The sequence below is a fragment of the Wyeomyia smithii genome, chromosome 2 (assembly GCF_029784165.1).
Source record: "Wyeomyia smithii strain HCP4-BCI-WySm-NY-G18 chromosome 2, ASM2978416v1, whole genome shotgun sequence".
Taxonomy (NCBI): Eukaryota; Metazoa; Arthropoda; class Insecta; order Diptera; family Culicidae; genus Wyeomyia; species Wyeomyia smithii.
The window spans coordinates 124682240-124696062 of record NC_073695.1 but is presented as its reverse complement, the minus strand read 5'-3'; the positions used below and the strand labels follow the sequence as shown (position 1 = coordinate 124696062).

Genomic DNA, 13823 nt, shown 5'->3' with positions numbered 1-13823 from the left:
CTTTATCCGAAAAATCGTTTCAGATTACCTTAGCGTGGGTCCCTTCTCACTGCTCGATACCGGGCAATGAGAAAGCGGACTCTTTGGCTAAGGTGGGCGCAACAAACGGTGAAATTTATGAAAGACCAATTGCTTTTTATGAATTTTTCGCACTTGTACGTCAGAATACGATCATCAGTTGGCAAAATTCTTGGACCAGAGGGGAACTGGGAAGGTGGTTACATTCCATAATCCCCAAGGTGTCGACGAACCCGTGGTTCAAGGGGTTGGATGTAGGTCGGGATTTCATTTGCGTGATGTCCCGGCTTATGTCCAATCACTATAGATTTGACGCGCATCTCCGTCGTGTTGGGCTCGGAGAAAGTGGTATCTGTGCCTGTGGTGAAGGTTATCACGACATAGAGCATGTGGTTTGGTCATGCCCTGTACACCGTGACGCCAGGTCTAAATTAATAGCTTCCCTGTAGGCCGAAAGTAGGCAGCCGGCTGTTCCTGTTCGTGATGTCTTAGCGAGCCGTGACCTATCCTACATGTCCCTTATATACGTTTTCCTGAAATCCATCCACGCCCCAGTTTAATCCTATTCCCTTCCGCCTACATCCAACCAAACGACAAGAACACGTTAAGACCCCGGTTCCGGAAACAGCAACTAGACCCGCACGATACTCTCAGGTCTCGAGGGAGACAACCCAATATGCCAGTCCGTAATATCTTGGCCCAGCAGCGGAGCATATTCAATATGCTGCTTACCTATGGCGATGGAAAACCATCAAACAACAAATCAGTGCTTTTAATGCAAAACATTCTAGCTTTAAGTTAGATTTAGTTTCAGCTCGTAGTCGGCAGCGAGGATAAAAAATTTGCTTTTAGTTATTAAGATACTTTAGAAAGTAAGCTACCAGATATAATTGGCGCCGTTAAACATTAAATTGTATTTGTGCCGTGTCAAATAAATTATAGATGAAGAAAAAAAAAGGTTCCGTAGTTTTGATCTATTTCAGAATTTTTTTTTTATTTTGAGCAATATCGCGCCAGATGACCTATGGTCGAATATCGACCATTTTTGAGTTGAATGAAACTTTGCACACGTATTTGGCAAACTTAGAATTTTTCACAGATGCACACTGTTTCCAAAGCTACAAAAACGTGATCGAAATTATTTTGATCCAAAATACTTGATATTAGAGCCGTAGTGCCTTCAGCAATGGTAATCCATTAATTATTCCCTGTTTTATAGAAGTTAGAATTTTATGATTATTCCACCTTAAAATGAGAAACGAATTTTTCTTTTTTCATTTTGCATCAAAATTTACTTTGTAGCACATCTCAAAAGAAACAACTTTGTTGGAGATATTATACTTCTACATACCTATTAAATGAACTTTTTTGGAGTTTTCTATAGATCATCCCTTGTTTTCTATAACGAAACAAACACACAAACAAACAATTCTTCAAAGAAAGAACACTTTTGTCTCCCATTTTTCTATGATTATTGACGATTTTTACTTAAATAATGCACTAATTTACACAAATTACTTTTATGTTAACCCGTAAAGACCCGGGACGGAGCTTGTTTTTTTAAAATGCTCGTTATAAGCACTGGAACGGCCGATTTGGGGAAACTTGGAATTTTATTCAAGGGGAGTAGTTGCTCTAAGTTTTGGTAAAGACGCCACCCCTCTGGACCCCTCTCCGTTTTCGTGAGATGCAAATATGTCTGTGTTTTTTCTAATTTTTCAAACAGATTTAGCATACACTGGGAATTTTCATACGTATCAATTGCTCCATGTATCAAATCATGTCAGGTAGATGAAATATGGTATGTACGAGTGAATTTTGGAGTTTCTAAATTATTTCAGTACAAAAACACAAAACTACGTATTTTCATAAAAATTCAAATAAGAAAATCGTTCTTCAAATTTTAAGCTCTACATTTTTGAAGTTAGGTCTCCTGAATCAGTACGTGATGAAATATTTATTTAAGCATGCAAATATTTTGATAAAAACGAGTTTAAATTCACTAAAGTAAGTATTTTCATGGAAATCTGATTTTCTTAGTCTCCCACAGTAGGTTTCAACTTAGCTCTTCAATTTTCAAGCTCTATATTTTTAGAGTAACGTCTTCTGAATCCAAAGATGATGACAGACTTTTTCTAGCATGCACAGATTTGGAGAAAATCAAGTTTTCATAAGAACTCGAACTTTAATGAATTCAAACTCGTTTTAAAGTTTCGAAAGTTTTGACGCAAAGTATTGCAATCAAGTTGCGATGAAAAAAGGGACTGCTAGTTTACGTAACAACTTGTATGCAAGTACAATTTAAAAACAAATGAATTGTTAATGTTTTTCGAATCCCAGCTCTCGAGATACGATGCTGGCCTAACAAGCCATTCATCGTAGGTTCGAGTCTTGACTGTTAGTGTTAGTAGAATCGTAGCGCAAGCCCCGCAATTGTCCTGTACACTTAACGGTTGGCTGCGAAGTTTGTGTATAGTAAACAGAAGGTCAAGTTCCGAATCGGAATGTGACTCTAACACATATCAAATTGAAACATGTTTGGTATACGCTTCACTGCCATACGGTTTCATTCCTGTTACGTGAGATGTGTTTGGGTCCCTAAACATATAATATTGAAAAAGTCACGCAAAATAACATCGCAAAGCTTATTTTGGCGGGGGAACCCGCCGTTTTGGTGTGACAGTTACCATAACGGTGAGTTCTACGTCTTCTTTCTATCCTATAGGCTGACTAGTGTAGGTTTTTTTAATCTTCCGCTGAGCTTTGCGCGCAGCAAAGTGCAAAGCTTTCTTGCATTAGTTGTTTCTGCTGCTGGCTCGCAAAATGCAACTAGAGAGACAGGAAACAGAAGCTAATTATTGGTTTTGGTGATATTTCACGTCGGGTTTGAAACGGGATCAGAGTGAAATTGTAACTACCTATGTTAACGCACACAGCTTTTCTTCCATTCGATTTAAACGGCATGTGAGCGAGAGAGAATTTGTTTTTTTTCTGCCTTTTGTGCTGCTTACGACCGCAGAGGCACCTTCGAAGATGCCGATTTTCTGATTTTTTCTTTCAGTTGAGACCAGTGATGCCACATATATAGATTTATGTGCTTTTATACAGATTTCTTGCGTATTTTTTATACAGATATCTGCATACAGATTGCAGATTCTCTGGAAATAATACAGATTTTTTAGTTTTCATGAGGTAGTAGAACTTCTTGATATAGTTGAAAAACAAAAATTAACTCGAATGCGGTTCAGCGTGTCGGAGGCTTTACCATATTTATATGCTACGCATTAACGTTTGCATGAATGAGTCACGGGATAAATGTTAAACAAGCTATGCGTTTTTTTCGTTTTTTTTTCTATGCGTATTTTTTTTCTTTCGAGAAGGATATGTCTAGTACATATGCAGATTTTTATACAGATTTTTTTTTAAATTTTACCAAGGTGACAAGATTTTTGGAGCTCCGAAATACAGACGAAAATGTGGCATCACTGGTTGTGACCAAAATGCCTTTCAAATGTTGAGAGTGATGTACCACTACACTTAGAAAAATCATAAATTGAGCAACATTTCAACCGCACACGATTGCTCTGCCAGAAAAAAGCACAAAGGACACTGCGTTGGGGCGGCTGTCAACATCAAGACGGCCGAGCTGTATAATTTTGCATTGCCGTTATTCGTTTTGGTGTGACAGTTGCCTTAGTGGTGAGTGCCTTGGCATTTCTATTGTGTACAGGTTCACTAAACAAATAGGTATATTGGAATGTGTTACATATAACATATTTTTTGTTCCGCTGGCTCAGTGCAGATCGGCCCAGGAAAGAGAAAAGAGAATTCACTATAGGTAGGCTGGTGGAATAAGGTAATTCGCTAATAGTTTTTGTGCCCAACGTTGTTTTCTCTAATGGTAAATGCATATATTTTTGCAGTGCGAAAAAAAACAATTAAATTGTTTACTCAAATAAGTGGGGTACTATAAAATTTTGAACACGCTAACTTTCACAAGATCGAATTGACAGTTTTACAATAAAGTTTGATCATCTATCATTCACACGCGACAAATATCTAAGTGCTTCGTCTGTCATGAAGAGTTCTGATCGGTTACGGCCATTTAACCATATTTAACCATATTATTTTCATGATTTTTCTAGCTTTTGGACAAATGTTGATACACTTGAATTTTTTTTATTCAATAATGTTTAAATCTTGTTGGTCGGCGTGAAAATAGCTCATGACTACTAAATTTTGATTGGGATTGCTTTGGCATTTTGGTAATAATCTCAGACCTCTGTCTAGTATCATATGCATATTTGCTTTTTTCAGTTTTTGAGCTATGATTGCATGGAAATTTGCCAGTTTTTATATTAAATAAGTGTCTTAGTTTATTCATTTATGATTCTTCGAGCTTTTGAATAAATGTTGAAACAATTTTATTTAATCACGTTGAATTCTTGTCGGACGACAGGGCAACTAACGCTTGATTGCGATTGTTTTGGCATTTTATAAATCAACTTGGAACTGTCTTGTTTGATATGCATATTTGCATTTTTATAAATTTTCGAGCTTTGAATGCATGAAACTTTGCCGATTTTTATGCTCAGTAAGGGTCTTAGCCTAATCATTCGAGAAGTAAGAAATAACCAGCGCGAAACTCCGTGTCCCTACGTGTCTGCGTCGGTAAGAGGGAATAGAGATGTCGTTCATAATGCACCGATGTTAACAAGTCTTCGGCCCGGGATTTTCGGTGTGTTGTGATTTCCCGCTCGTTGGTTCTATTCCAGCACGTTGCGATACAGAGTAGATTTCGTTCGTTGAGTAACTATAGCATCGCGATGTATACCTCTACTGAAGTGCTTTTTTTTCTCGCTTGTTTTCCGTCGGTCTAGTTCCACCACTGTTGTGGCCAATCACCGACGCCCAGGGAGGCGACTCCACACCCAGGACCCTAACTCACGACCCGTTTATTAATAAACCGGCGCCAACGGCTTTACTTCCTCATGCGATGGAAGGCGTGATCCCAGAGATTTTTCGCCTCAGAAAATCTCCCGGTGTCGGCTAGGATTGAATCTAGACCAGTTGGGTTGGTTGTGAGTGGATCACGCCAGCTCACAACCATCGACACCTATGTCGGCGGTGGGATTCGAGCCCAGGCGTCGAGCGTGGTTGGCGGAGACGTTACCAACCACACTAGGCCCCCGCTCAGCTGAAGTGCGCTTGCTTCCTTGCAGATATTTGAGTTTGGTAACATACATTTAATCTAATACGTTGATGCTTCGTATAGGTAATTATTTTCGCGCGCGTCATTGCATAGGATCGCGAGGTTGATAAGAAAGATACACACCGTTGGTATCCGTAATACGCGAGCCTCGCACGAATCATCATTCGTTTCCATCACTTGCCACGAAGACATAATTACACAAACCATTCTCTCCGTCGCAGAATAGAGATGCGGGATAAGCACAATCTTGGTATGACCGGTCAGCCGAAGATTGCCTGCTCGTTGCTTTTATATAAGCGTGTCGCTAATCGAGTTCGGTTGATAAATATCGTGATTGATCTAATAATTACGCAATGTATACCTATCAAAGAATCGCGTCTTCTGAAGTGCGTTCGCTTTCTCGAGAGTATACGGGATTGGACATCAACAAATGTTTAAACATGTTGGATGGCTTACGCACGCGTCGCTTCTGAATATTCCCGATGTTTGACATGGAAGATACTTCGTTCGCTTTCGTAATGAGCCAACTTCACGCGCAGAATTGTCTCTTGGTCTAAACCAGTACCAGTACAGTCGGCTGAATATACAATAGACCGAAAATAGCTTAATAGAGACGGGTAGGAGTTACGTGTATGATCGCATCACTTATCAAAGTGAATCCTGATCCAACGAGCCCTTCCCTACTAACAAAAGGAGGTTTTTGTGACCTTTGTGGAGATGCAGAGGTCTCCAAATAGCAAGGATCAGACTAACATCCCTTCCCTCTTCCCACCTGATTGCAAGGACGTCGCGGGCGTCGTTATTGATCCTTCAAAGTATTGAGATCCTTAAAACTTGTACAATGAGAATGGTCGGTAACTCCCAACCCCATTCATTTGATTCACTGTGCAATTTTACTGATTCGGATCAATCACGGAGTGCAACCATTGATATGTGCGGTCAGTCAAGCTATAATCGCGTCCCTGTCTAATGCCCATAACACCTTTACCTTTCACATTTCCTAATACGCAGCACGCATCGTCGTTGTCAAGAATATCTTACATTCTATAATTACAATCTAATAGCGAATTTCTTATTCCACTGAGTGCGTGAAAATCTACGCGGGAATAGAGAAACGATATTGCGATTTACGATGAAAGATAACCCCAGGTGGGCCCAGGGATTACAAAAATTCGCTATAAAAATCACCATACACCTATGCATTCAATACTATGAAAAATATTTGCCGCATATCTCATACTAAAACAAAAACTACCATAAATACTCATGTAAGAATAGCATTCTTTCTATAATATTGTAGATTGACAAATGCTTAGTAAGAAGCTTGGCAAACTTACTGATCTAGGTCCAGTGATTCGCGCGCTCTGAGACCTGGTAGCCGGCCTACGTCGTCGATTTCCAGGGGTGCCACTTTCAGGTGTACCAGCATCAGAGGGTGGACTTATGATTGTCTCCATGCTAGCGCATACTGGTGCTGATATTGATGAGCTTCGTTTTTTGTATGGTGGGCGATTGTTCGAGGCTGTATCGTCTGCCATCGCCATAGATTAAAATTGATCTTTCCTTTGGTATTGTTTGTAATTACTTTGCACCGCTAGTTACACTTTCAACGCGTTTGTTGTAACTGACTATTCAAATGGAAGAATACGCATAACTGAAACAAGAAAAGCAATCGATTCGTTTGAATAAGGAATGTTCATTTTGTTTTTCAATGGTTAAAGTATAGAAAATGCTTATAAAACCTGACAAATGTCAAAACAAGTGCAAAATTCTGTACAAATGGTGTTCTGAGAAGTTATCGTTGCGCGATTTGGCAAGAATCGCAAAATACTCAATGTCCGCAGTATTCAAATCATAAAGAAATGTTGAGAAACTTCTAGACGACTTACCAAAAACCCAAAAAGAGAACCAATATACAATAATATGTATCTTGCAACAGAGCACTTCTAAAATACTAAAAATACTTTTGACAAAGTACGTGGGGGAAAGTAGGTAAACAAGCAAACTAACATTTGATGCAATAGCAACGGATCTACTCTCAATAAGCCTAGCTTTACTAACGAAAACTCGACGCATACTTAAACCGAACGTATACTGATTCAGAAATTGGCATATTCTTTGGTGATTTTAATGTTCCGAATCACAAAACTACTACAAAAAACGTGTAACTCAAACAAATTCTTCAAAAACTCGTAAATTTCCAAAAAAATTGAGAGATAGAAATTTTGTTTCTTATACGAAGTTAAATAAAATTTTCTAATCTAAAACTTTGTCGAAAACTGCAGAGCACTAGCGTGTAAGAATAAAAAGTTGGTGTCGAAGCGCCATCTCTGCGGTCAAATCGCGAACTAAACTAAGCGTCAAGTTGAAGTTCTTATTACACTAGGAAACTTTGCTGAAGACTGCACTTAGGTTGGATAGAGTATCAAAGTACTGGACCGTGTATTCCATGCAATAAATACGTAGCAATTGAATTTTTATATGAAACCTTTGGTTATATTCAAACTGAAATATCACAAAAACACCAGAAAACACTTCTTTCAAATTTTCAGAAAATAAAGATTTTTTGATAGACAATTTTTAGAAAAAATCATGGTTTGCTAATACTTGCTACCCGCTGTGATATCTATTTCACAAAATTATGTATTTTTTTTAAATTTTGTGTATTATTTTCACTTAAGTACTTTAGAAACTTCTGTACTCGGAAGAAAACGACGTAATTATTCAATTTATATCGAGAAAAAAATTGTAAGAAATTATTTAGAGTGAATTCATAAAATTATCACAATAAAACGTGAAATTCAGACAAAATTTATAAAAACCCATAGATATCTGAAACTTGAAGAGTTAGAAATTTTGTATATTCTGTAAAGTTTCATGGAATTTGGAGATCTACAACTTTGTGGAATACCGCAAAGCTCTAGCGTGTAAGGGAAAGAAGTTGGCATCGCAACGCCACATTTGCGGCTAAATTCCGAACCAATACAAACATCCAAAATGACGCCCTAACTATACAAAGAAACTTTGTAGAAGATCGGAAACCGATTGGTCAAACCCTAAGAGCGCTATTAATTTCGTTCCGCTAGATTCCATTTCTGGCCCAGTGTGCAATGTGTGTTTCAAAACATACATTCATTGCTCTGACGAGACACAAATAATGTGAGCCGTTGCGGACCAGAGTGGTCTATGTGCCATCGAGCAAATTGTTCAGGGGAATCAATTTTCGAAAAATCTCTGAATAAAATTCAGTTCAACGGATTCTTTCAAACAACATGTTCTAATATAAAGGTTATGAAGTGGTTTAACATTGGGATACATAAAATCAAGAGTGTCTCTGCGAAATCGGTGATTTTATCTCACCAATGTACATAGACCACTCTGACTTCATATATATATATATATATATATATATATATATATATATATATATATATATATATATATATATATATATATATATATATATATATATATATATATATATATATATATATATATATATATATATATATATATATATATATATATATATATATATATATATATATATATATATATATATATATATATATATATATATATATATATATATATATATATATATATATATATATATATATATATATATATATATATATATATATATATATATATATATATATATATATATATATATATATATATATATATATATATATATATATATATATATATATATATATATATATATATATATATATATATATATATATATATATTCACAGGAATCCTCGAATCGTTTCGGAACAGAGAGGTCTATGTACACAAACCTGGTAAATGACAATGAAAATGACGGTAAATCGTATAAAATGGCTAGTGTCACATGTTATATGATACATATCTAGATAAACATTTCAAAAGGTCCTATCTGCTTTCATCGTTTTTTCGATGCGTCTTTTCATTTTGATAATGGTTCAGGTTCAGTAACTCTCCCAAGCGTAGTTTTCATTCAGAAGGCTAGAGTGAACCCTCCGCTATAAACTTGTGCAAATAACGTGTCATAAAAGATGTTTAATAAGTTGTGGTGATTGAATAGAAGTGATTGATCAAAAAATCGATCAAAACAGATAGGAACTTTTGAAATGTTGCTCTAGATATAGCATGTCACATATAAGATGTCACGTGTTACATTACTTGTAACACAAGATATTACATATTACATAATATTTTACATGCTACATTTTTCGTGTTACATTACGTGTAACATGTTACATATCACGTGTGACATGTACAAAACAAGTGGCATGTTCCTTATCACATGTAATATGCTACATGTTACGTGTTACATGATAGTATTACATCGATTTATGTACATAGACCACTATGTTCCGAAACAAAACGGCTATTCTGTTTCGGATGAATTTTCAACACGGAATAAATCAGCTTTAAAATTCGATTTTCCGAAATTTTCTTAATCTCCCAATTTCAGCTTCTTGAGTAGATGCGGTTTATGAAAAAAACTCATTTTCAAAAAAAATGGTCTTTAGACCACTCTGTTCCGCAACGGCTCATGTGTTAAATGCATAACGCAACCGTTGTACAATGAATACATTGACAGAAATTAAAATCAGAATATGTATCAAACACACGAAAATCATGATGTTTCGGTAGATTTCGGTTCCGGGCGAACGACCAGCTCTGGGACGCTTAAAAACCGCTTATTACATTTGCAAGCCGGCTAGTACATCCCTCGTCCGTAACCGAAACAGCCAATACCGAGTATTGTTGCAACAGAATTTACTGACGCTGGTGCCAGTAACGTGGAACTTTGTTCATACGCATTCTATGAATAAAACCAAAGTCGTCGTTAAATACAAAATGTTTTGAACAATCCCAATGTCTTTTTAATTGTCATTGATTCGATGATGTTTTTGAATGATCGGATTCATGATAGTGAATCGATCAGTTCATATTTGCATTGACCTAGTCAGTACCAACATCATCGGTAGGGAAAAGGGGGGCAGTTTCGGACGGGGGCAGTTTCGGACAGAGCTTAAAAAAAACAAATGGTGCAATTTTCAACCAAACAAAAAATATAAGTAAGTTGGCAGCCTTCCACCAACAGCTACCATATACTTTGACAGCTCTTGGTTGTTTATGACTTACGAAAACAACATAGTGCCATTTTTCATAAATGTTTTCAACCGTATGAGCTTGAAGTTGTAAGGATTTCTCTAATTTATTTGTGAGAGATTTAGAAATTCAAGTACACCACCTTAGTTTGTAACTAATATGTAATGAAAAGACGCCATAACAACGGGGAAACAAATATCTTATTTATTAGATAAAATTAAGATTTGTCTTCGGATGGTGGTGGGGCACATTCGGACACTTACCAAGTTTGTTTTTGATTGTTGTTTATTAACAAAAATCGATTTAGACTGATTCTCAGTCCTAAAATGGTTCGAAACTACAGAAGGCAGGGCTGGAATTCACCTCAGTACAGACAGAACCACACAAATTTGTACACAACACATTTGCCATCAAACCGTGCGTGCCACTCCCGATATTTCGTTTGTGTTCTCTTCTCCCCATTCGCCCTTTTGTATTTTTTTCGCACCGAAAAAATGCGGCTGAGTACACTTTGTGCAAAATGTGCGACACCACACATTGTGTCTTACTTTGTGTTGTGAGCTAATTTTCAGTGCTGCTCAATGGGTTTTGTTTCAAAACTAAAAATGGTTTCTTCCCGGAGATAGCTGCAATATGTCTCGTACATGAACAGTAGGGTGGCAAAAGAAATCGACTTTTCGAATTTCGTTTCGAAGTAGGGCTCAAAAGTTTCGTCTTCGAAAAAAGTTCCATACCAAACTTCAGCTTAATCTGACTTCGGGAACACGAAAGCATTATTTTGTGACCAACGAAAAAATGCACAGGTAGATCATAAATTTCTGAATATCAAAAAAATCTGATGCCAACTGTCTGAAAAATGCATGAAACATCGAGATCTGGTGTTATTCTAAAACAAAAAATGAAAAAAACGATCGGTTAAAGTTTCACTTTTCGACTGAACGAACTTCTGAATGCGACAAAGAACAATTTTTTCCGTACAAGTCATTACCACCCTAACGAACGGTATCAGTAGTGAATGCATGTAGCGATTGTATATCAATACCGGGACAGAAACATGTCTGAACGTGCGTAATATGTCCTAAGAAACACGTCCACGCCATTGAGAATCGTGTTTAAATGAATTCTCAAAAAATGGTCCTTCCTTGGTTCCTTTTCTCTTCTATTTTTTTTCTACCCGCAACGCAACGCAAACTACTCAAACTGAAGCTCTTTGTTCTCACAATGTGTTCTCACAATGTGTCACAAAAAGCAGCACAAAGTGTTGTTCCGTTCACCCTCTCTTGAAATATTTCTCACTTGGTGATATCTTTCATAGTCATTTCGTTTTCGCTCTTTCTCTCTGTACCTGTTGGTTGTCAAAATGTGTAGGTACCGTTCTCGTTGTGCCTTGACGTAAAATTAACACACTGAGCGCAATGAGTGTGCGAATGACAGCCCTGACAGTAGGAAAACCGATAGAGCAAGCATCAACGAAAATGAGCTGGGAAGAGTTTCTAACGGAACAATGTCTTTGAGACACGCTTCTGATACCTACGGAATTAAAAAATGTACCTTGGTCTGTCGTCTAAAAAATTAAAGAAACTAAAAAACGGAAAAATCAGAGAGCTTCTCGTCTAAAAACTCAGATCAACAAGTATTTACGAACGTGGAAGAAACATTTCTAGAGAAATATTTGATCGAAAGTTCCCATATGAATTATGGATTGACGTACCGTATACCAAGGCGATTGGAAAATTGTTTCTCAATGTTCTGGAACACCTGAATAAGGTTCCAGAAAGCAGCATAAGTGAACCAATTTGCTGTTGTTTGACAATCACGAATGCCATTGCAATCAAATATTGCCGAGAAAATGGTATAGTTCTTGTATCCTTTCCTTCTCATAGCCAATTTGCTCGTTGATTTTATGAATTAAATTTGAGTTAAAAGGATGAGTTTCGAGATCGGTGAAGCATCTGATCTCAGTCTCTGCTTATATGGAAGAAAGAGTTGAAAAACACAAAATTTTCATTAATCTAGAAAAGTTTTTCAACACTGTCTGAATGTGCCCCAGGACTGTCCGAAACTTCCCCACACACGGGGCACATTCGGACAAAAAAGTAATTTTGAAAAATTCAAATAAATCAATCGAAATCGCATCAACGCACACTACTAACACGCTTATATGATACTCCGATGTCCAAACAACAGCCAGGACGAATTCAGATTTTTTTTTTGAAAAGTTAACAAAAAAATATTAAAAATCAAGATAGAAAAAGTGGCCGAAACTGCCCCCCTTTTCCCTATTGATTACTGGTTGCAGTACAAATCATCATGGCAATACTAGCACTGGTTAATGCTTCATGAATACATATAATCAAATATCTTATAATACCAATATAGTTCACTCCCTAATTTCTCATATATTTTCGAGAAGACGGATAGGGAACACCCCCTCTTGTGGTGAAAAAGGTAACTAAACTCATTGCACAGTGGTACAGTAAGGCAATTTTGGCGGACATGAGCTTTTCGATGTGATTTTGTGGTTTTGAAGCAATAGTTTCTTTTAAGAAGCTGTTGCTTATACTTAGTCACATTATTTATGTGCAAATGAAAATTAGGGTGGCTCTAAAATCAACGGCCCTATAATCTTAGAAACAAAATAACTTAATTTTTTTAATTGCAGAAATAATTGTATACATTGTTCGGCAAAGTGATAGATCAACTAATTTCAAGCAATTTCGTTATTTTTTTTTGTGGCCATTAAATTTACCGATTTAGAGTAAATTAACGTAACTGACCTAGGGTTCCACAAAAAAAAACAGATTTTTTGGCATATATCAAGATGGCTTGACAATTTTTTTTTAACTCTTTTATCACCAATATTCAGTGGTTAATTTGTGAGTTCGAAATCCAATTTGTGGTAGTTTGTGGTTAAGCGGTTTCCGAGAAATTTTCAAAAAACTGAGTCAAGCCATCTAGAAACATGATTTTGCTTCATATGAATCGGACAAAGATGATATATACATCAATCGAAAGCCCATAATTTGTGGTTCACGAAAATGTAATTTTAAGGTCATAATTACTAGTGTTTGTACAGAAATTTATGTTTTATTGTTCACGTAGTTCTACGTTTTGTTTATTTGTTGTTGACGCTGCTGGCCGCTAGTGGCGTTGGCTGTTTGTGGTATTTGTCACTGCCATACTAAGCGTGCGTGTGGGGAATATGGTAAATATCGGGTTTCGGGGAACTAAGCACACTTGCTATTTCAGGTAGCCAACCAGGCGCAAAATGAATGTGTAATATTTTGGTAAAAAGGATACCGGTAACGAAAATGTAGTTTCAAAGGAAAGCAATCCAAATTCGACGGATTAGCACTTTTTCATCACCTAGATTCTGAGAAATGTTTCGGAAATATTTAAACAAATGTTCAAATGAGTTGCCGGGGTCCAACTTAACGTTGCTCTTCTAGTTTTTTTTTTTTCCATGCATGTGTGCTAACTT

General features: G+C 36.7%; 1 protein-coding gene across 6 annotated transcripts in view; it reads right to left on the bottom strand.

The window, feature by feature from the left end:
* The window catches only part of LOC129725620 (GTP-binding protein RAD), a 139335-nt gene that overhangs the window by 103015 nt on the left and 22497 nt on the right, over nt 1–13823 (bottom strand). For all 6 annotated transcript variants that reach the window (XM_055681657.1, XM_055681662.1, XM_055681658.1 and 3 more), the window contains one exon: nt 6568–6884. In XM_055681657.1, coding sequence (XP_055537632.1) covers nt 6568–6774 — 207 coding nt within the window. In that variant the 5' untranslated portion in view covers nt 6775–6884. The remainder of the gene's footprint in view (nt 1–6567; nt 6885–13823) is intronic.